This window comes from Mus musculus, chromosome 11, assembly GCF_000001635.26.
Source record: "Mus musculus strain C57BL/6J chromosome 11, GRCm38.p6 C57BL/6J".
NCBI classification, from domain to species: Eukaryota; Metazoa; Chordata; class Mammalia; order Rodentia; family Muridae; genus Mus; species Mus musculus.
Window position 1 is genome coordinate 78,214,558 of NC_000077.6, and position 23,845 is coordinate 78,238,402.

General features: G+C 45.8%; 1 protein-coding gene across 3 annotated transcripts in view; it reads right to left on the reverse strand.

Annotated features, from left to right (window-relative positions):
* The window catches only part of Supt6 (SPT6, histone chaperone and transcription elongation factor), a 39,224-nt gene that overhangs the window by 7,809 nt on the left and 7,570 nt on the right, over positions 1-23,845 (reverse strand). Inside the window, exons 2-29 of one of the 3 annotated variants that reach the window (XR_001779939.2) lie at positions 18,988-19,126; positions 18,118-18,276; positions 17,948-18,024; positions 17,461-17,653; positions 17,216-17,300; positions 16,371-16,644; positions 15,609-15,710; positions 14,840-14,956; positions 14,397-14,486; positions 14,072-14,214; positions 12,334-12,482; positions 12,118-12,216; positions 11,623-11,752; positions 11,390-11,540; positions 11,107-11,261; positions 10,750-10,945; positions 10,039-10,178; positions 9,809-9,926; positions 8,597-8,673; positions 8,213-8,348; positions 7,791-7,928; positions 7,553-7,720; positions 6,564-6,691; positions 6,040-6,190; positions 5,326-5,533; positions 4,611-4,758; positions 3,284-3,426; positions 1,648-1,788 (exon numbers count right to left, since the gene is read on the reverse strand). Coding sequence is in view for 2 of the 3 variants with exons in the window: in NM_009297.2 (NP_033323.2) it covers positions 1,648-1,788; positions 3,284-3,426; positions 4,611-4,758; positions 5,326-5,533; positions 6,564-6,691; positions 7,553-7,720; positions 7,791-7,928; positions 8,213-8,348; positions 8,597-8,673; positions 9,809-9,926; positions 10,039-10,178; positions 10,750-10,945; positions 11,107-11,261; positions 11,390-11,540; positions 11,623-11,752; positions 12,118-12,216; positions 12,334-12,482; positions 14,072-14,214; positions 14,397-14,486; positions 14,840-14,956; positions 15,609-15,710; positions 16,371-16,644; positions 17,216-17,300; positions 17,461-17,653; positions 17,948-18,024; positions 18,118-18,276; positions 18,988-19,096 (3,774 nt within the window). In the remaining variant the exon portion in view is untranslated. Of the gene's footprint in view, positions 1-1,647; positions 1,789-3,283; positions 3,427-4,610; positions 4,759-5,325; positions 5,534-6,039; positions 6,191-6,563; positions 6,692-7,552; positions 7,721-7,790; positions 7,929-8,212; positions 8,349-8,596; positions 8,674-9,808; positions 9,927-10,038; positions 10,179-10,749; positions 10,946-11,106; positions 11,262-11,389; positions 11,541-11,622; positions 11,753-12,117; positions 12,217-12,333; positions 12,483-14,071; positions 14,215-14,396; positions 14,487-14,839; positions 14,957-15,608; positions 15,711-16,370; positions 16,645-17,215; positions 17,301-17,460; positions 17,654-17,947; positions 18,025-18,117; positions 18,277-18,879; positions 19,127-23,845 lie in introns of all 3 variants that reach the window. The other 2 variants (NM_009297.2, XM_006532743.4) reach the window with 2 other exon arrangements.

Below are 23,845 nucleotides of genomic sequence, written 5' to 3' on the forward strand. Positions count from 1 at the left end.
ATTTTATTCCCATGAATTTGGTACTTATAACCAGAGATCTGAAACACCCCCCCACCCCCACAGGGTTTCTCTATATAGCCCTGGCTGTCCTGGAGTTCACTTTGTAGACCAGGCTGGCCTCGAACTCAGAAATCCGCCTGCCTCTGCCTCCTGAGTGCTGGGATTAAAGGAGTGCACCACCACTGCCCGGCTTTTTAATATTATTTATGTATGTGAGTACCCTGTCACTCTCTTCAAACACACCAGAAGAGAGCATCAGATCCCATTACAGATGGTTGTGAGCCACCATGTGGTTGCTGGGAAATGAACTCAGGACCTCTGGAATAGCAGTCAGTGCTCTTAACTGTGGAGCCATTTCTCCAGCCCCTGAATTTTTTTTTTAAAGATTTATTTATTTATGCACATTATGCATAAGAATGCTTTGTCTGAGTATATATCAGCATACCAGAAGAAGGCATAGAATTTCATGGAACAACAATTATAGACAGTTGTAAGCTGCCATGTGAGTGCTGGGAATTGAACTCAAGACCTTTGGAAGAATAGCCAATGTTCTTTTTTTTTTTTTAATTATTATTTATTTTCATATACAAAAAGATAAACCTTGAGATACTTCTAGACTTTTCCTCCTATTCTGATGGGGCTGTGGCTGCTCCTTCACACAGGGGGAAAAACTACATTCAATAGCCAATGTTCTTAACCACAGAGGCATCTCTTCAGTGCCTGGAGATCTGAATTTGATCCTTGGACCCTACATTAAAAGCCAGACAAGTATCATCAAAACTAAGGTAGAACTGGATCTAGTAGTGCATGCTTTTAATCCCAGCATGTAGGAGGCAGAGGCCGGTAGATCTCTATATAGTCTACACAGCAAGTTATGGCTGAGGCTACAGAATAGTAGTGCTCCTTCCTCACCGCCAAGAAAATCCAAGAGAATCAATTCGGGTATAAAGTTACTCTCTGACACCTAAGTACATTCACTGAGTGTCTAGCTAGAGCTAGAACTCTGGCAAAGTTACTGTCAAGTCTCTCTCTCTCACACACACATACATACACACACACATACATACATACACACACACACACACACGGCTTGGGGGTAGAACATGGACACACACTCACTGAGTGTCTGTCACTGAGCCTGGCACATGGCAGCCTCAGGAGGAGACGACAGGACAGAAGGGAGTTAGGAGATTTACTGCCAACTTCTCACTCGGAGGGAGGTTCCTTCTGTGTGGCCCTGCACCGCTGTGAAGCTCAGAGGTAGTCTATCTATGGACAGAGCTGTGCCACATAGCCTTTGAAATCTCCTGAGCAACACTGCCCAACACAGAGAACAGGCAGAGCTTTCTTGTTTGTGATGTTGGGTCTCACTTCCTGCCATGTGCTGAGAGCACAGCTCCCCACACAGGAAGGAACCCTCTTTCAAAGGGCTGGCAACCAGCAGAAACTGCTTTACAACAGTAGACAAAAGCCACTACTCATTCAGATGCTCTCCCCAGCTTCTTCCAGTTATTATAAATCCTTTCTACTCTCCCCACCAGCAGTCACTGGGAACAGAGCCTAACTTCTGGTGGGGGCAGCTCAAAGCTAGGGAGCCCAACAGGGCAACCGGAGAGCGCACGACTCCTGAGCCCGGTCACCATGTACCTTCACTCGCTCCTCTGGCCTCTTCACCACCTTGTCACTGAGGAATTTGGTAGGGATGAAGCCGGTGACGCCATTGTCTAGCCGTGTTTTCACACCAATGGCCTGACCAGGGCATGATCCACTGTCAAAATGGTTCCAGACCTGAAGAATAGAGAAAAGGACTATTAAAAATTCGGAAGCTCCGGCTGGTGAGATGGCTCAGCAAGTAAGAGCACTGACTGCTCTTCCAAAGGTCCCGAGTTTAAATCCCAGCAACCACATAGTGGCTCACAGCCATCTGTAATGAGATCTGGTGCCCTCTTCTGGTGTGCTTGAAGACAGTGTATTTACATATAACAAATAAGAAAAAAAAATTCAGGAGCTTGTTTGTACAGAAGAGAGCAGCTGGGGGGTGGGGGGCTGGAGAGATGGCTCAGTGGTTAAGGGTATTTATTGCCTTTACAGAGGGTCCGGATCCAATCACCAGAATGCAGTTACATAGCAGTTACAACCAACCCTAACTCCAGTTACAAGAAGTCTGACTTCTGAGGGCATCAAGTACACACATTACATAGTACACAGACAAAATAGTCAAACCTAAAGTAAAGTAAATAGATCAGAGAGAGAGAGAGAGAGAGAAGAGAGAGAGAGAGAGATGGAGGAAGGAGGCAGGCCAGGAAAGGATGCACACAGTAGGAGAGAACCCACAAGGTATCCTCTAACCTCCACACACATAAAATAAGTAAGAAAATTAAAAACCCCAAAAGAAAAGTGTATCCAATCAGCTACCCACCAAGGTAGAGTGTGAATATCCAGAGTACCTGATTTGCTGCTTGGCACTACAGGCCATTAGATGAAGCTTTCACAGGTAACTGACCTGCTTTCTAACCCCACTGTGATCCCTTTTGCTCTGTTCTACTTTAGTGAGAGTAACAAGTATCTATGCAGGAATTTGCTACAATGGACCTAATAAGTGAAAAACCAGAAAATGCTGGGTGGCTTTAGAAAAGAACATGATAATTGGGTGAGATGGTGCAGCCTTTAATCTCACTCAGCACTAAGGAGGCAGAGGAAGACAGATCTCTTAAAAGTTCAAGGCTATGGGGGACCTTTGGAATAGCATTGAAAATGTAAACGAGGAAAATACCTAATTAAAAAAAAAAAAAAAAAAAAAAGAATAAAAAAAAAAAAAAGTTCAAGGCTAGCCTGGTCTACATAAGTGAGTTCTAGGCCAGCCAAGGCTACATAATAAGACCTTGTCTCCAGGATAAAAAAAGAAGGCAGGCAGGCACATAATGCCTAGAAGAACAGATGGAAAATTAGAGTGGGAATAATATAAAAATCGTAAAGCTGACATGTACTTTCAAGCCAGTGTAAGTAAGGCTACTGCGCTCCCTGCGGTGAGCATGCGTTGAGCGGTGAGCATGATTCTCATGGCCTAACTTGCTGTAGTGACAGGAGGAAAGTGGGACAAGAGTTAAAGGTTACAGTGACTGCAGCAGAATAGATGGGGACACCCAGGAAAGGACTTCATGGTAAGAGTCCCCCTGTGCCTTTGTGCACTTGTTTGGTGAGAACATGACCTGAACACGACCATTTATCTCTCCTCAGCAAACTTTAGTCAAGGAAGCTTACGGCAGTAACACGCAGCACATACCTCGCTTAGCTCAGGGAAGTTGTCTTGTTGACAGAAGGGGCACTGCCACAGCCCTGTCTCATCATTTCGGATGGCCTGGTCATAGCTCTCACCCTGTGGGCGCCTGTGAGCAATGCCGGTAACATTGCAGATGATAAGCTTTCCTGTAGGAAAGAAAGCTGGTTAGCAGGATGGAGAGGCAGATCTATCTACAGAGATCTGACTCCTACCCACCCACTCCCTTTGCTGACACAACATCCATCTTCTGGCATCTCTGTTGATTTCTTTCTCATCCTGGAGGACAGAGACCTCCCTGGACTCAATACCAGGGAATGATGCCTAGAAGACGACTCCATGATGTCTAAAGCAAGCTACAAGTACAACTTTACTTCTATTCTGGCAGTGTTGGGTACTGAACTCAGGGCTCTGCAATCACTAGGAAGGGCTCCAGCAGTGAGCTACCAAGTCCTCCTTTTACTCTGTACTGTGAGACCCACTCTCACCAAGGCTGTACTTAAAATTTATAATCTTCCTGTGTCACCCTCCCAAGATGGTAACGTATCAACTGATGCCTGCATCAACAAGTGTAACTTGATCTCAATTTTGACTTCCAGTCTAGGCCCTACATTCTTTCCCAAGAGCTGAACTGGTCAATTTTGTTCACTTGACACAAACTAGAGACGCCTGAGAAGAGGAAACCTCAAATGTGGAATTAACTCAATCAGATTGGTATGTGGACACTTCTTAGGGGGCTTTTTTTTTTCTTTTTGACTGCTAACTGATGTCAGAGGGCTTAGCCTATTGTGGGCAGTACCACCCCGGACAAGTAGTCCTGGAATGTGGAAGAAAGGCAGAGGAACAGGAGCCAGAGAGCAAGCCAGTAAGCAGGTTCCTCCAGGTGCCTATTACAGCAGTGCACGCCTCGAGCTCCTTTCCTGGCCTCCCTCCATGATGGACTCCTGCCTGTAAGATGTAATAAGCCCTTTCCTCCTCAAAAGTCGCTTTTGGTCAGTGTTTTATCACAGCAGCAGGAAAGCAAACTAGGACAAAAGATCTCTTGGTCTTCTTCACCTGAAGTGTAAACCTATTTATTAGTTTGTTTGTTTTTCAAGACAGAGCTTTTTTGTGTAGCCTTAGCTGTCCTGGAACTTGCTGTAGACAGATCTGCCTACTTCTGCCCCCCCCCCCCCCCCCCCGTGCTGGGATTAAAGGCTTGTGCCACCATACCCTGTAAATCTATCTTAATTTCAATTGGAATCACTTTTCAGTTTATATGCATGCCATAGTAAGTACCCCCAGTCCCCCAACATAGCATTCCCCGAGTATAAATACAGCCTTCATAACTTACCAATGTAGAAGGTCTCTGGCGTCTCTTTGGTTAACATATTGAAGATCTCCTCTGTGTTAGGAGAGCGGTAGGCTGTCCGGAGGTCCTTATACCTACAACTGAGCTCTGCTCGGATGTCATACAGTGTGATGTGCTTGTCACCATAGCCCTAAAGAAAAGGTACACTGGAATTTTTGTGACAGGAGGCAGCAGGCAGTTTTGCACTGTCCGTGCTTTTTTTTCCTGTCAGCATTTACTACAGGAAATTCTTTGCTTCTTCTCCTCCCACCTTCTCCCTCAATGGTGTATATGTTGTCCAAGTGGCCCCTGAATGTGCCATCTTCCTGCCTTAACCTCCTGAGTAGCTGGGATTAGTTATTACAGGTGTTTGTCACTGCTCCTACCTCAATAAAGACAGTTTCAAGGTCACCCACAGGACACTGTTCTGTAAAGTATATGCTTCAGGAAACCCTATGTATAAAGGAAGCAATGCAAAGCCCCACAGTTGGAAGGAGGAATAATGTCCTGCCCTCGATTTAAGGATGTAGTACCTGACTCTTTTCCTGACTCACTAGTGAGTGACTAAAAGCTTCCTTCAGAGACCTAGAACAGCACGGGTGAGGATCAAGGCTCTAGTACAGCAGTATCAAGGCTTTCTGGATATCTGCTACCCAAGTCCCTTTCGACACAGCTGCTTGAGATGAGTTCTTGCCTGCCAGGGCCTGTAGTCACCTACCTGTCTCTCTAGTTCTTCTGCAAAGGCATCAAGATCTAAATCCTTCAGCCGCTCTGGGTTTTCCAAGATTTCCTCAAGGGCTCCAGCAGGATTGGCATCTTCTGCAGACTCATCGTATTCTAAGGCATCCACTGCCATCTTCCTGGCCCACTCGTACGTTTCAGGGTGGACTCGAGAGCCATCAAGAACTTCAATGTATGAGTCAGTGCTGGAGGAAAGGCAGAATTGGAGCAAGATTAAAAACCGGAAGTTTCAATTAACAACCCAAATGTCCACCAATGTGGAACTGGCTGGGCAAACCAGGGCACTCCATATGATGGAATAGTACATAGCCATTAAAAAGAATGAAGTAAATTTATGTTTGCTGACATGGGGAGATGGCCATGATATACTGATCGTGAGAAAAATGCACTGCAAAACACTATGAACCATGTGATCTCATTTTTGAAGTAAATGAGTAGTTAGTAAATGCATAGCAAAAATAAAATTTAGAAAATTGTAGTATACATAAAAACTGTTATGGTATTTTTCTCTGGGGGGTGGAATTATGGGGGACTTCCACTTTCTGTATAATAGTTCTTTCTGTTGAATTTTATATAGTGAACTTATGAGTCATAATATAAAACAAGAAGGGGGAAGAAAAGCTCTGACAATTTGCTGGCAGCTGTTTTCCCCCATAAAGCCTTCCCAGGCTGGTCTTGCCCGTGCACTCACATGGGCCTATGTTATTCGTGGAGTGTTACAGCAAAGCTGAGTGGAAAATGAAGTTTTAGAACTTGAAGCCTATTTCCCCACTGACTTCCATTACTGAATGAGGAGCTATGTGCCCGTGGAAAAGATCCTCCAAAGACTGAGCTGGTAACTTCTGGGGAGGAAGAGGTCAATAGTGAAGTCTCAGCACCGCCATCCTAAAACAACAACCTCCCCGTCCTGAACCTTTCTCTTCACACCCATGCTGTTCCCACAGCCCCTTGCTGTTCCCAACCTCATCTGCCTGTGACAAACCCTGAGCACAACGCTCTGCTTTCTCCTGGAAGAGATGCTGGTGTTTTTGTGTCCCTCTCTCATGTAAACGCCTCTCACTGATCTTTTCCATAAGGCAGGGGCAGCTTCTTACCTTTTCTTTAAAACATTTCCTAATTTCAATGGCCTGGGGCCCTTTCAAAGGCCTAATTCCCTGAAGTCCCAAATTAATGCCCAAGGAATTGCTCCTGGCCTGTCTAAGCAGAGGGTATCACCTGTCCCCCAGAGAAGCAGTGTCGATCTTGAGGAAGCCAGCACAATTCATGAAGACTTTGGGACCCATATGACACATGGTGACCAGCTGAGTCCGGCTCTCGAGTCGAGTGTTGTTCTGTTTCAAAATCTAGGGAAGAGGGCTGGAAGTGAGTGGAGCAGTAACTGGGTCCTGCCTCCCTAGACTGCTTTCGGGCTTCTGTCAAATACTATGTCACAACTCTGTCAGACTTAGTATCTGGGACACCACCATGTTATCACCCAATAATGCCTTTAATGGGCTACACCTTACCTATCAGAACTAGGAATAGCTGGGTGTAGTGGCACACCCGTGTAGTGCTAGCATGTCAGACAGTAAGAGAATAGGAGTTCAAGGTTCACTTCAGCTACAAAATAAGGCCACCCATTGCTACATAAAACTCTTCCTCAAGAAACAAAAACAAGCCCAGGCAGTGGTGGCACACGCCTTTAATCCCAGCACTTGGGAGGGTCAGTACGAGGCCAGCCTGGTCTTCAGAACAAGCTCCAGGACAGCCAGGGCTACAGAGAGAAACCCTGTCTCAAAAAAACTACCAACTAACCGAAACCTCCAACCAAACCAAAAGATGACGTGTAACTGCATGGCTTGAAAGTGTGTCAACACAAGCAGAATTAGTATCATTCACATCAGAAAAAACATTGTCGTGAATGGTGGTGAAGCGCTCTCTGAAATCCCTTGTTTCCATTGGAAGAAGAAATTCAGCTCTTCTGGTTTTTCTATCATGGCTTATGGTCATTGTAGTATATACAGTATAGCATAGCATAGCATAGCCCAGAACAGTATAGCATAGCGAGGAGCAGGGTTCGCCCCTCTGGGCCTGAGGTTGGACTCTGATACTCAATGGGCTAAGTAATTCTCAACAACCTATTTTACCTCTCTGATCTGTCAATCATATTGGCAAAAATTCTTCACACTTAACGAAATGATTGTTTTTAATCAATACAAGCTTACCTTCAGCAGGTGGGTCCCTTTTCGGGGTCCCAGGCCACAGACATACTGGATCAAGGCCTGGCTGTAAGGATGGGCAATGGCACGGTTGACATCCACCCCGACCTCATTGACCCGGTTGATGAATTCACAGTACAAGGCGTTAAGCAGCTCCTCTTTCACAACATGCTCCTAGCAACACAGCAGCAGTAAGGTTACCGTGCCTTCTTACCCTCCTGGCCTACTTGCCAATTCTACTCACCTGCAAGGGATGAAACTTGAGACACAGGATGTCTTCATCTGAGCTGCACACCTGGGCAAATTCTATCAGAGGGTCTTGGATACGCCGGGCTAGAGAGACAGCTTGTCTCAAAACTGGTGGATAATCCCGGAACTCTGCCTAGAACCAAAGAAAGGTCACAGAACCTTAGTGTTCTCAGTGACCAGGAAGAGAGAGACCATACCACCCTGGCAGGAGGCCACTCTCTTATCTTCTTTGAGCCCTTCCTTTCCTAGAATCAATTTAATCTCTGCAGTTGCCAACCTGAACTATGTCTGGTAGCCCAGGAAGTGTGTGAGTAGGTAAATTAACAGGCCTAACCTGGACAACCTGTATTTCCTGTCCAGTCTCTGAGGTCTAGAGCAGTCCCCAGAGCAAGCCTTGAGGTAGGGAGTCAGCATTACCTCTGATTTCTTGCTGTTCATGTACAGAATGGCCAGCTCATTGTCAACCAGCTCCACCCCAATAGAAGACAGCTGTTGGCCTTGGTCCAGCTCATGCACTATCCGCTTCACATCCTCAGTCAGCATCTGGGCATCCCTAGAAGGATGAGCAGTACTGGTTAAAGGATGCCCTTCCTCAGGGATGGAGAGTGTTGCTGATGCGTGAGTGTGGAGAAAAGAGCTTTAAAGACAAAGAACCACCTCTCCAGAGAAACCCAAGGGTGTCAACATCACCCCCTGACACAAAGCCTCTGCTCCAGACTGTACCCGATTTAGCAATAAGAGACGAGGGACTGGGTCACAGCCTTGCCCCAGGCTTTCCCAGAGCCCCGCGCTCCTCCTTACCTGTTCTCTCCTGCGATAGTGACCACATGAGGCTTCTTATTCACAAGAAACTTCTTTAGGGTTTCAATATCTTGAGCCTGAATTAAAAGAAAATTGTAGCTGAACAACTCTGAGCATGGAAAGTTTTCTGGGTACGGTGGTATGTCTTTAATTCCAGCATTTGGGAGGCAGAGGCAAGCAAATCTCTATGAGTTTGAGGTCAGCCTGGCCTACAAAGGGAGTTCCAGGACTATGACACAAAGAAACCCTGTCTCAGGAAAAACAAAAGAACAATCAACATCCCCCCCCCTTAAAAAAACAAGAACATAAACCATAGTTGTTAACTTTGTTAAATTTTTTAGAATAAGGGTCTTATAAAATTTTAAGATATCATTATGATAAGTCTACAGAGTGACTTCTAGGACAGCAAGAGCTACACAGAGAAAGCCTGTCTCAGAAAACCAAAAAAAAAAGAAAGAAAGAAAGAAAGAAAGAAAGAAAGAAAGAAAGAAAGAAAAGGAAATTCAGAAATATTTCAAATTCAGCCTTCTTATGAAAAAAGAGGTGATGACGGGGAGAAGCAGGGAGAGGCTGGCGTAATTCCCCAGTGGCTCTCAGCTCATGGGACAGTGTGACCCAGATGCTGGTAAGAAGAGAAGCAGCCAAGACAGATGCAGAGGGACACAGGCCTGGGCACCGGCTGCATACCAGAGAGAAACCACACCCAGTAACTGAGTGCCATCTACTGCCTGCAGAATTAAGACAGACTTCCAGAGATGAGATAGTTTTTAAACATTACAATGGGGATCAGAGCCGGCCTTTAAACCCAGCACTTGGGAGGCAGAGGTAAATGAATCTCTGCGAGTTCAAGGCCAGCCAAGGCTACACAGTGAAATCCTATCTCAAAAAACAAAACAAAACAACAACAACAAAAACATGGGAATCAAAGTATCAGTAAACAGTGTGGTTTACTGTTTTTTTACGTGGTGGTGGTGGTGGTGCATGCTTTTAATCCCAGCAATGGAGGGGCGCCAGGGAGGGTAGAGGAAGGCAGATCTCTGAGTTCAAAGCAGCCTGGCCTACATCTGATACTATTCCCTAAGGTTATCACATTCCTCTGGTGTATCCTTAATGAGTGATAAACTTATTTATGTGAGGTTCTGTTGTTTTGATCTCGCTGATTGCAGAGCGCACCCCGGGTACACGCACGTGACCAGTGTTGTAGAGATTTACCTTCTTTTCCCGCTCCTCTTCTCTCCATGCAGTTCGCCGCTTGGTAAAATGGGGCAGGCGGAGGAAATCAGTCACTTCTCCTTCACCATTGACTAGGGCACAGAACACAGGGTGATCTCTGCCAGCCAGCCAGCCACGGAGAGAACAGCGCAACAGTTAGCAATCTGAACCATGAATGGGAAGAAGAAAACATGAAAGACGGAGAGAGATGGTGCAGGGCAGACAGGTACCTGGCAGAGGAGAAAGCAATGCCTAGGACTCGGATGCCCTTCCCCTGGTTCTCATCCATAAAGTCGTCGTCCTCCTCTACCTGCTGATCTGGACGGTAGGGTGCCACTCTCAACCAGTTGTAGAGCTTTCGGCTACAGGCCTAAAGGAAAGACCCAGCAGGCACTGTGGTCACCAGGGCCTTCAAGCGGACAAAGGCATGTATTCATGGGAGCACATCTTCCTAGCTACTTGGCAGGCTTACAAGTAGTTCTACAAAGAAGGAAAGTTAGGGCATCGTGGCATGAGCACACAGGAGGATCACAAGGTCAAGCCTGGGTTAAGAGAGAGAGAGAGAGAGAGAGAGAGAGAGAGAGAGAGAGTGTGTGTGTGTGTGTATGTGTGTGTGTGTATGGAGATAGATAAGTCTTAGCATATAAAGAAAGGCCCCCGCTGCCAGCCCTGACAACCCGAGTTCAATACATGGGAACCACATAGCAGAAGGGGAGAATCAACTTCTGAAAGGTAACCTTGACCTTCACATATCTGTGCATATACCCATACACATAATAAATAAATAAATAAATAAATAAATAAATAAATCAGACCAAAATGAGCTTAGGGCTAGGGTGGTATGCTCAGTAGTAGAATACTTGCCTACTTGTGCAAGGCCTTGGGTTAACTACCTAGTTACCACCCCAGAGAGGGCAGACGCATGAGCTTGTGGGCCTCACCTTCACAACACTCTCCCTGGCCTCAGCTAGCAGCTTGTTCTTAAGTTCTTTGGCCATTTGCACGTAGAGGAACTGCTGCAGAGCTCGCTCAATGGCCATAGTGCGCTGCCGGTTCCATTCCTGTACTTGGTGGCTGAACTCATCCCGGTAGTAAAACTGCTTGATCTCCTCAAAATATGTCTGGTCATTACCATACCTGAAGAAATATACAAAGCTCTGGTTCTGACAGAGAAAACACAACGCTCAGACATGCACAAGTGAACCAATGGTAAGCTCATATAACTCAGAAATGGTGGTTTGCGTTCCTGAGAGCTGCCCTCCCTCCACCAACTTCTTCCAGCTCAAGGCTTCACTTACCCTTCCACTCCCTTCATATCTATGCTGATGTCAATGGTGAGCAGCCCTTCATCCTCAGCCAGGCCTATCTTGAGGAACTGGTCGTCTCTCAGCTCTTTAACAGGCTTGTTCTTTAAGTACTTAAAAGAGTAAGCGTAGTGGGCCTCATCCACATCCTAAAGTCACAGAGAGGACGGCGTGAGCGGGAGGCAGTGCTTGCTCAGGGAGGAGAGGCTGCCATTGGGCTCCACATAGATGCAGTTTAGTGTGGCGGTTTAGAACAGTCGCCCTTTCCCCAACTTACCTTTCTACCTTTCTTGGTTGGGGTTATGTTTAGCTTGGCTCTCTCCTGAAAGGTTTGTCTCAGCACCTGTCTGACAAGGGGCTCCCTGGCAATCTGTAGTGCAACCATGTATCGGGCACCTTCAAGCACAGCTTCTGGTGTAGGGAACTGGCTGTGGGGACAACAGTGGAGCTGCAGGATGAGGGTGTCTCATCCGGGTCACCCCTCCTGCTGGTCCACTACTGCATGCCCACCTGCACACGTAATCTTTGGCCAGCTCCAAAGGCTCTGCAGGGAACTGCTCTGTCTCGTGGCGCTGGTAGCTGTCACGGAGGTTCTCCCCAAACTGCTCAGGTGTGAGGCCAAACTTTTTGGCCAGGCCATCTAGAGCAAACAGAAGAGTGATAGGTGAGGCTGCAGCCAGCCAGCAGAATGCTCAGTGGTTACAGGGACAGCAGCTGTCTTGGAAATCAGACAACAAGACAATTAGCAGGCAGGGCAGGTCACCAAAAGGCAACAAATAAAACCTGACTTTAATCACCTGGAAGACTTAACTACTTTAGAAATTCAAGAGCCACTGGATAATCGTAGGGAAGGGGATATATAAAGATGGCTGGGGAACGAGTGTTCACGGAGACCTGGGTAAGTAACTAAGGCATTCTTTCTTGTTCCTGTCCACTAGGGGATTATTGCAGCTGTTTCCTTATTTAAAGCTACAATGCCTAGGTGACAAAGAAGGTGGTTTGTACCTAGCCCGGCACTCTGGCAGATGGTATACATGTCTCGGCGGGAGGCTTGCTTGAGCTCTGGTCCCCTCTGTTCCTCATCTTCAGCCTCCTCACCTTCACCTGGGAACAAAATTTGAGACCAGTCAGCTCTTGTTTCTGAGGTGCTTCCAAGGATCTGAGAAAGCTCCAAGGACGTGCACGCCAACCAGTGACAGAGCATCCCTTCTCCACACGCACCTTCTTCATCGCCATCCTCCTTTATGCGTTTCAGCTTCTTCCGGCTAGCCTTGGCAGCATTCTGCATCTTGGGGATGTCACGCCCGTAGTAAAGTAAGAAATGGTTGTAGACGTCTTTCAGTTCATCCATTGACTGAACATCTTTGAGCCTGAAGGGGAAAGGTGCAGCATCCCGTTACTGAGCGAGCTCTGCTGTAAGGTGTCTAGGTCCCAGGAGGCAACATCAAGTAGGACGAACAAAGTCATACAATAGTTCCTAGCTTCAGCTCAAGCACAGCTAAGGTATCTTAAGGAAATGCAACTTGTTGGGAGTGGCAGTGCATGATTGAATATTTAAAGACTGAAGCTAGAAGCTTGCTTCAAGTCTGAGGTAAGCCTGGGACATTCAGCAACATCCTACTTCAAAAACAAACAAGAGCCGGGTGGTGGCGGCGCACACCTTGAATCCCAGCACTTGGGAGGCAGAGGCAGGAGGATTTCTGAGTTTGAGGCCAACCTGGTCTACGGAGTGAGTTCCAGGATAGCCAGGGCTACACAGAGAAACCCTGTCTCGAAAAAACAAAAAACAAAAAAACAAACAAAAAAAAGAAAAACAAAAAAAAAGAAAAAACAAAACAAACAAACAAACAAACCAAAAAACCCAACAAGAAAGCTGGGTGTGAGAGCTGGGAGTATGAGCAGCCAGAGGCCAGACTGGATTATAGGAGATCCTGTAACAAGATGTACACACTTACACAAAATAAGGACACAAACTTACACAAACTGAAATGATCAGTGGTAATTATTAGAAGTGAATGTATAAAAGTCAGGTATGGCAGGACATCCCTGTAGTCTCAGTACTAGAAAGACAGGCTAACTAGACTATAAGACTGAGGTCAGTCTGGGCTGCACAGTAAGACTTTGTCTCAAGAGAAAAAAGTGGTATAAAGAAGAGGCAGACACAGACGTGCCTAGTGAAGTTCAAAGTCCTTGAAAGTACTTCTTAGCTTAAGTACTACCCACCCAAACTATCTGTTGCCCTCCACTACCACACTGTTCAGGCTCCCAAATTACTTTCCAATTATAAAGTGTTTCTTCTTATGCAACCTTCTGTACACTGGGTGAATGCACATGTTATCTGATGGGAACACACGACACAGGGGCTGGTGAGATGGCTCAGAGGGAAAGCACCTGCCTGCCACTGTATTGCCTGATACCTTTCCTGTTTGCTCAATTCTGGTGCTGGGATTACAGGTATGGGACATCACATCTAACTTGAATTTCTAATTCTTTTTAACAATTTAATTTTGGTAAAGAAATCAATTTGTTTTTTATCTACCAATACAGGAAACCAAAATGAATGTCAGTCTCCTCCCCCATAGAGCTCTATATGGCTCAGGCTAACCTTGAACTCATGATCTTCCAAGCTCTACCTCTCCAGTTACAGAAGTGGACCACCACTCAGCTACAAAGTCCACTTTTAGCTGGGCGCGGTGGACAAGCCTTTAGTCCTAGTACTTGGGAGGCAGAGGCAGGAAGATCTCTGAGTTCCAGCCTGGTGAGTTCTAAAGCAGAAGGAGCTACATAGGAGACCCTGTTTTGAAAAATTAAACACAAAGAACGAAGTTTTTGATGTACTCTAAATTTGGACTCTAAAGGCTGCAGACCTATGCTGCAAATTCTGCAAAGCAACAGTGCTCCTGAGGACCTGCCTTCAGCCTGCAGGCGCCCAGTAACAAAGTTAGCCCTGCAGTCCTACCTCTCCATGTCAGTAGTATCTAGAGCCCGGATGCCGTCAGCAAGAGGTTTGTCAGGGTCAGCAGAGATTTGCTCATACTGATAAGCCTGCATCTTCTCAAACAGCCGTGTTAGGTTCTCTTTGCGGATTCTCAGCTGAGTCCACTAGGGCAGAGGAAGGCAGGAGTGAGGACTGGGGTTCAGCTCTGGAGACTCAGGTCTGCTGCTCCCCTTAGCAAAGCCCAATGTAGGAAGCTGGCAGTCCTGGAGGTCACAGCTGCAGAACCCCATACTGGTTTTCCTCCACCCCAGTTCTCAGCTCCTTGTGGGCCTTTTGTCCATGTTACCTTCTCATCCCACTGCCACACCCTCCACAGGTCATTGATGTGCAGCTCAGGTTCCACATACTCCTTTCGGTAGAAGGCAATGAAAGGCACCTATGGTAGCAAGGACACTACTGTCATCCAGAAGAAAGATCTGAAAGTATCTCTTCTGCTGGAAGATAATAATTTCCTAGACTAAAAGCTCCACAAAATTCAAATTAGAAGAAAGCCCTCTCCAACTGGCCTGACCAGTGAAGTGCTCTCCCTAGTGGAGGAGGTAAACTGTCAACAAGTATCCTCTCCCCTGGATCACTAGTACCTCTTGCTAGTGCCCCTACCACGCCTGAGCCAAGGGACTCCTAAGGATGAGGAAGGGGGTTACCACTTGACTTGTAGCTATCTCTTGCCTTATCCTCTAATTTCTAAAGAATTTCTAACTACCGGGCTACCAGAGCTCACGGAGTTACCTCAAAATGCTGATTCCGCATGAAGCCCAGGGCCTCTTTGATCTTCTGAACTGTGCTGGGCCCTTTACGACTGAAGCTACTAGTTGGCTGCCCACGGTCTAGGTAATCACAGCTGTCCTACAATAAGAAGCAAAACAAAACACAGACAGCAAATCATGTTACCCTGTGACTTACCACACAGAGCTTCATAACATTCATAGACATTTTCCTTACATATACACATACAGTGCTCTTTCCATGCATAAAGAAGGAAGCGTCACACAGGGGAGGGACAGCTTCTCAGTCTCATGAACTGGTTTCTCATTTGCATTGGAATTCTTGTTTTGTTTTGTTTTGTTTTTGCAAGCTAGCTAGCTTGCTTCCTTCCTTTCATGTAAATACACTGTTGCTGTCTTCAGACACCCGAGAAGAGGGCATCAGATATCATTACAGATGGTTGTGAGCCACCATGTGGTTGCTGGGATTTGAACTCAGGACCTTTGGAAGAGCAGTCAGTGCTCTTATCCTCTGGGCCATCTCACCAGCCCTAGAATTCTTTTTAACGTTTATTTACATGTACAGATGCTTTGCCTGCATGTATACCTGTGTACCAAGTGAGTGCCTGGTATCCACAGAGGTCAGAAGAGGGAGCAGGACCCTTAGAACTACGGTTACAGGTAGTTGTGAACCACCATGTGGGTGCTGGGAACTAAACCCCAGTTCTCTGCAAGGGCAATAAGCGCTCCTAACCACCGGCTTTGCAGCTTCTCAAGTTCAAGCTTGTGAGTACCTGGAGGGAGATGGTCGGTGTTGCGAAGGCATTTCTATAGATCCAGTCAGCTTCCTCTTCTAGCTCATCATCCTCAGCTGCCTTGACTGGGATGGAGCGGAGCTGTAATGCGTTAAGAGGGTGAGATAACTTTATGTTATATTCTGCTTAGGAAAAAAACATATACCACTTCCACACAGCAGCATGCGATGCCCAGGGATGCAATTCTAGTGCCATGGAATGAGCATTTTTCAGATCTGCTAAGAATCCCATTTCAGGGCTGGGGGTGTATCTTGGTTGGCATTGCCTGGCATTCACAAAATCTCAGCACCACAACCTGGCAAGTGGTGTTTGCCTGTAATCCCAGCAATTCAAGAGGATCAAGAATTTAAGGTCATCCTTGGCTACTTATTGAGTTTGAGGCCAACCTGGACCACATGAGAGCCTGTCTCAAAAACAATTAAAAAAGAAAAGAAGAGGCAACAAAAGAATGCCATTTCAAAGTTAGTCATGTAATCCTAGATCCTAAGAAGGCTGAGAAAGGAGGACCCCATGTTTAAGACTTGCTTGGGCGACAGAGTCAGTTGGAGGCCAGCCTAAGTTAGAGTGTTTCAAAATAAAAAGTGTAGAGAGGACCAAGGATCTCACTCAACAGTAGCCTTACCCACCTATGAGGCCCTAGTTTTAATTCTCAGTACTGCCAGGATTGATAGTTGGACTCATTAAACCTGGGTTACATGGGTTTCAAAGTCCATAATAGATACTACTCATTGTGGTTCTTACCTGGAACCTCTCAGGCAAGTCAGTGGCTCGGATTTCATTGTCCTGGTCTGTGAGGTGGCTGCTCTCCAGCTCACTAGGCTCGTACATCTCAAAGATGCTCCTGCGACTCACACGTTTCTTGGTGGTCTTCTTGGGGCGCACTCGGATCTCACCTTCAGTCTCATCATCCTCGTACTCATAGTCTTCTTCCAGTTCTTCATCGTATTCATTGTATTTCTCAAATTCATCATAGTCAAAGTCCACACCGAAGATCTCCTGGGCTTCCTGCAGGGCTCTGTATGTGAGAGTAAGAGGCAGGGGGCTCAGCAGGGAGAGGACAGATGCAGCCCCTGCCCAGAAACTTTGCAAAGAGAAAGCCAGGTGGAAAACCACACTCAGTATGAAATAAATAGGTGGCTGAAGGCTTCCAGGCAAACTATTATCAGAAGATAAAAAGCCTATTATTATCAGAAAAAGCCTATTTTTGACACCTGCCAAGACAGGAACCAACATCACAGATAGTCGGGTCCTTTCTCTGCTTGGTGAGCATCTTCTGCCAAGACACTAGCACGTTTCCCTTAGCAGAAACCCCCTCAAACTTTCAAGTATTAATGCAGGTTATCAGGCCATCTATAAGTGAATACAACGGGCAGCAGAGGGATGCTGCACTCATGCTCAGGTGGAAGCCTATTCTAATCGTTTGAGGACCTACACATGAGAGTGCACAGTAACCAGAGAGAGTTGGATCACTGCCTAGCAGTGGTGACTTGAGGCACAGAACTAAACAGATCAGAGTTAGGGATATTCTAATTTTGGTACACGCCCATACAATGTCTTATCATCACATGGCAACAGGGTGCACTTACGCATCTGTATATCCAGGGAGCTTTTTTCGCCATTTGGGTTTTTTCAGAGGCTGTCCATCATCATCCACAATGAAATCGTCAATGTCTGGGTGGACAAGAAACAGGTTAGTGCTCAGACAGTGGATAAACCTGGTTCCTGCTGAGGAGAAAACTCGGGAGGCCTTAAAAGGGCCTTCTCTGTTAAGGACCAGGAAACCTCAGCACCCACCCAATGTTGGCTTCCCTGTCCAACAATTGCCATGTACCTGACTCCTCATCATCTTCCTCCTCCTCGTCAGGAGGGGCCATGGGGGCCTCTACAGCCTCCTGGCCTTCTTCCCCTTCTTCATCTTGGAAGATTTCCCCTGCAATGGCCTCCTTCTCGTGTTCCTCTTTGCCATATTCCTCTTCATCATCTTCATCATCATCAGACATTTTTTTGACACGTCGGTATTTTTGCTAGTATTGAGAACAATGTGCCTTTTTAGGATGGGGTTTGTGTATGTCAATTGTAAGGATGTCTGCTGTCCAGGCTCATTTCTATATTCCTACCACAATTCTATTTATCAAGTGAGATGGGAAAGAACACATTGAGTCACGTTTATCCAGCCTCAAGGCCCACCCTGCAAACTGGCAAATCTTTTTCTCATACGCTTTAGATCTGGGCCCCAAAGCATGATGCTACTGGTCATCCTTCTTCTCCCTGGTGACCCCAGACTACACGGGGGGAAAAAGGGTAAAGAAAGCACTTACTCCTCGTTTGACTTTAACACCCAAATTCTCCTCAATGAGGTCAAAATCATCATCTTCCAGGCGGTCATCAAAAGATGCTAAAGACAACAAGGTGCCCACGATGAGACAAGGCTCTCCTTCACTGCAACCCCCCCCCCCACCTCCCCGTCCCAGCCGACAAGGGGACCTACGGCGTTTTCTCTTCTTGTGGCCAACATCGTCTTCTGAGTCCCCAGAGTCGCTGCCCTCATCCTCCTCCCCTTCTTCTTCATCATCATCGTCATTGATAAAGTCTTTGAGGTTGCCTCGCTCATCTTGATCATCTAGATTCTCCTCTTCCTCCTCCTCATCTGAAATCGTGAATATTTGAGGCATGGAGATTAGGAAGAGGGGGTGGGTGCAGAGTACCCACGTACTTAATTATCCCCCTGCCCTGCACCCAGTGACTAGGTGGCATGCTAATTCCTGCCTCACGTTAACAGCACAATGCAGGACTCGGGGCAGCAGCAGCAGCTGAGGAAGGTGTCTCTCCCCCTTCCTCATCTGGCTTTAAGAAAGACGATCTTCCCAATCACCTGGCTTCCTCACGGTGTTACTAGCAGCTTTACACCTGCTGGTAACCCATTTCCCTCAAGGCAAAGCAGACTCAGCACCTGTTACTCCTCCTTATACCCTTTGGCTGAAAACTACACCCCCCTTCCCCTTTAATGTTATTACACAATTCCACTCTGTTGATGAACCTAAAGGTTAGAAAATGGGGTACATAAACATTCACAGGGTTAAGAGGGGGTAGTGCTACCTACAGATTTATTTATCAGATCACTGTCTGGCCCACAGATTAAAACAGCTGCATCTTATTTTGTTTTCCTAGTTTTCTAAGTACTGTGTCTGGGATACAGCAGCGTGATGCACTATGTGTTTCTAAGAATGACTGAACGTTCTCAAGCTGGTACCTCATGTGTGAGAACTCCTGTGCTCAGCCTGAGCCTTTCATCAGCAAGAATCCAACTATCCAAAGCTTAGGAATAGTGGGGAGAAGCTTGAGGCTGGGGCCTCCTCACCATCATCCTCCTCTTCCACAAACTTCTTGGTGACTCTAGGTACCACCTCGCCTTCATGATTGTATTCTTCTTCTGACTCTTCGGCCTCACTTTCCACAAAATCAGACATTGTTGCTGCTTCTCACAGCCTCCTTGAAGACTACAGAAGGAGAGGAAGAAGGAGAGGCAAAAAAATAAGACACATGAGCCAGGTGTTAGTGACATACACCTTTAATGCCAGCACTCAGGAGGTAGAGGCAAGTGGATCTTTGTGAGTTCAAGGCCAGCTTGGTCTAAAGCATGAGTTTCAGGAAAGCCAGAGCTATACAGTAAGACCCTGTCTTATAACAAAGACACACGGTTTTAAAGAGGGCTCTTAAATCTTCCCACAAAATCCTTGTAGCTATATACCACAGCTTTGCCTACTCCATCTTACTCCTTAGTAAGATAAGAATGAGGAGGCTCACCCTGGAAGTGTGGCTCAATGGTAAGGGCTCACCTAGCATGCAAGAGGTCCAGAACCAGGAAACAATCAGATGGCTCCACATCTCCCATTTCCCATTGCTCCTAGTGTTTTTTTTTTTTTTTTAAAGATTTATTTATTTTCTGTATATGAGCACCCTGTTGCTGAAACACACCAGAAAAGGGCATCAGAGCTGGGCATGGCCTTTAATCCCAGCAACTCGGGAGGCAGAGGCAGGCGGATTTCTGAGTTCGAGGCCAGCCTGGTCTACAAAGTGAGCTCCAGGACAGCCAGGGCTACAAAGAGAAACCCTGTCTCGAAAAACCAAAAGGAAGGAAGGAAGGAAGGAAGGAAGGAAGGAAGGAAGGAAGGAAGGAAGAAAGAAAGAAAGAAAGAAAGAAAGAAAGAAAGAAAGAAAGAAAAAGAGAAAGAAAAGGGCATCAGATCCAATTACAGTTGGTTTTAAGCCACCATGTGGTTTGCTGGGAATTGAACTCATGACCTCTGGAGGAGCAGCCAGTGCTCTTAACTGCTGAGCCATCTCTCCAGCCCCTCCTCTTGTATTTTTAAAGGATGGCATTTAACTTTCATCAGTATCATTTGTCTCCTCACTGTTCTTAGTGAGAAAGGATCTCACTCTGTAGCCCAGGCTGGCCTTCACAGCAATCCTCCTGCTTCTGCCTGTCCAATGGTGGGATTACAGGAAGTAACCACCACATCTGGCTTTATTATTTCTCTTAGCCTAGGTGTTTTACTTAAAAATTTCCAGGCAGAATTGGGCAGATGAAGAAAGCACCTAGCAGAGATGACTACATAGGTGAGGCTCTAATGGGAAAATGGGATTATAGGCCTTGTTCACAGGAAGACTGGAAACAGGAGTTGCCGGCACATGTGTGCTTTCACACATACTCTAGCAGAGTCAAGAGAAAAATCCCTGCCATGCATAGATACCCAGAGTTTGACCCCAGGTCTCAGAAGGCAGAAGCGGATCTCTGAGAATCTGAGGCCAGTCTGGTCTAGAGTGAGTTCCAGGTCTGCAAGAAATATACAACAAGACCTTGCCCCAACAAAGGGAAGGACAGGGAGACCAGAGGGATGGCTGTGTTAAGAGCACTAGCTGTTCTGCTGTCCTTCCAGAGGACTCAGGTTTGAGTCCCAAAACCCACACGGCTTCTAAGAACCAACTGTGACTCCAGCTCCAGGAGATCCAATATCCTCTTCTGGTTCCAGGCACATACGTGGTGCACAGACATACTAACAAAACATCCACATACATAAAATAAAAAAAATAAAATTATTTTAAAAAAGAAAAATCCCTTTTCAATGGATTTAGCCACACTATGTAACCTTACTTTATGTATGAGTACATGGTAGCTTGTCTTCAGACACACCAGAAGAGGGCATCGGATCCCGTTATGGACACACTATGTAAACTTATGGCTGTTTGTATGACTGCTTGCTGGTTTGGAGAATTCGGCTAAAAAGAACCTCTTCACAACTATGACCAAGCCATTAGTATCATTTCCCTCCCCATTTTACTTCTGTTGCTGTCATAAAACACTGTCCAAAAGTACTCTAGCGGAGGGAAGAGCTGATTCACCTTATAATTCCAGGTCACGTCCACCCAGTAAAGGCAGAAACTTGAAGGCCAGGCTTGCTTGCTATTCTACGTAGTACCACCTCTGACTCACTTCAAGAAACTCATTCACAGACAAGACACAGCAGGAACCATAAAGAAGGATGCTGCTTCTAGCTAGCTTGCTTACACTCAGCTTTCTGATATGCTTCAGGACCACTTGGTACTTCCATAGTGGGCTGGGCCCTCCTATATGCTTTTCCAGAGGTCCTGAGTTCAATTCCTAGCAACCACAAGGTGGCTCACAGCCATCTGTAATGGGATCTGATGTACTTTTCTGGTGTGTCTGAAAACAGCTACAGTGTACTCATATAAATAAAAATAAATAAATCTTAAAAAAAAAAAAAATCAAGACAACCTTACAGACATACCCACAGGACAAATGACAATCTAATCTAAGCCTGTCTCAAAAAACCAACCGAAACAAATATCAAATTCTGGCCTCATCACCTAACACCTAGATCACCCAGAGAATGACAACAGGTGCACCCAAAGCCTGTTGAACTAAGTTTGATGTCTGGAGCCCATGGGTGAAGGAGAGAAAGGATTCCTGAAAACTGCTGTCTGATCTCTTCATGCACTGTGGATTATGATCCTGTACAGACAAACCATACACACAATAATAATAAAGATGAGGCCGGTGATGAAAGTCGGTGAGATGGCTCGGTGGGTAAAAGTGCTCACTGTGCAACATCTGCTGACCTCTGCTCTTTCCTGGAACCATGGAAACATGGAGAAAACACCCCACAATCGTTGCCTCTGTCATGTCTCCCTACTTCATCAATGAGTAATGGTGACGCATGCCTTTAATCCTAGTACTTGGAGGCAGAGGCAGGTGGGAGTTCAAGGCCAGCCTGGTCACAGAGAAATCCTGTCTTAAAAAACAAAACAAAACAAGAACCTATAGTTTCTTTTTGGCTTTAGAGATACTGTCTCAATATAGCCCAAAGTAGCCGACCATTTGCCATCCAGCCAAGGATGAACCTGAAGTCTAGATCCTGCTGACTCTACCTCCCAAGTACTGAAATTACATGTGTGGACCTACAAAAGCAGCTAAGAACATAATTTCAATAAATGTTAACTGGGTTTCTTTTTTAAAAAATATTTTATTTTGTGGTCAGAGAAGGCTTAGCAATTAAGAGCTCTGGCTTCTCTTCCAGAGGACCAAGGTTCAATTCCCAACACCCAGCACCCACATGGCAGCTCACAACTGTCTGTAACTCCAGTTCCAGGGGACTGATTACTTCCCACAGACATACAATACAGGCAAAACACCAATGCACATGAAATATAGATAAAATTTAAAATTTTTTATTTTTGTGTGCATTAGTGTTTTTCGTGCACATAACACCTAGGGGCCCAAAAGAAGGCATCAGATCCTCTGAAACTTTAGTCACACCATTATTAGCCCTGTGTAGGTGCCAGGAAGAAGGCCAGGTAAATGCTTTTACCCACAGAGCCATTTCTCCAGCCCTGTCAATTGGGTTTCAATTTGAGTTTTGGGTCTCACTTTATTTAGCATTCTCTATTTATGTACCAACTACTAAATCGATTTCTTACTTCCTTGCTTTCCAATATATCTAAATATTTCCTGGTAGTAGAGAACTCAGAAAACTTTAGCTGAGTCTTGAGTAGGACATTAAAAATAGCACAAAGAACCTGAGGGTGTGGCTCAGTAGCTGGGCATAGTAGCATGGACTGGTAACTCATAGCAGTAGGGAAACAGACAGAGGGAGCTGAGGCACTCTCAACTTAGCTTCAGACCATTGAGACTGACTCAAAACAAAAACAAAACAAAACAAACCCCACAATGGATAGCCCCAGAGGAAAGGTACCTGAGGTTGTCCTCTGGCTTCTACATTCACATTTGTGTGCGCACGTGCACATACACTCATACACATTTTATATATATATATATATATATATACATACACACACACACATATATATATGCACACACACACAAACACACACACACACACACACACACACACACACACACACACACATATATGCACACACACACACACACAAGGATAAGTTCAAGGTCAAAGATAGCTTGAGCTACCTGAGGTTCTATGGAAAAAAAACAATTAAAACAAGGCAACCCACTAAAATCCCATACATCAAACAAGTCAATAACCCCAGGATTCTACCTCAGAGCCTTAAAGCTGCCTGCTAATATACTCAGCAACACCCCTCAGCTACCCTATACTAGCTGTGTATCCCTTTCCCACATTCCAGAGTAAAAATTTCTGGAAGACAGAGATCATACCCAGCTCAGGTATGACAAGAACCACGACAACAAATGACTGTACAGCAAAAGGCCCTCTGTGGTTCTGTACCAGAAAAGCTCTAACCCTCTAGGCGCTCTGTACAAATACAGGTGCCTAGTATTTGTAACATAAATGTGGTGGCTGTGGTTCTGGAAGTCACCTGAACTGGTATCAACCAACACCATACCCAACTAAGATGAACCTTGTCAACAACATCAAGAACCTGTATTTGGGGTGGTGTGTGTGTGTGTGTGTGTGTGTGTGTGTACTAGGTGTGCGTGTATACATACTGTGTGGTTTGTATATGGTGTATGTGAGTATGTGTGGGGATGTGTATGTGTATTTGTATGTGTGCATAGTCAGTTCTCTTCCACCTTGACATGGGTTTCAGGAATCAGTTCAGGTTGCCAGGCTTGTGCAGTAAGTGCCTATGCCCAGCTACCCCTTTGCACTTTAACTAAAAACACCATTTGCTGCTCATTGATCAAATACTAGAAACTTGTC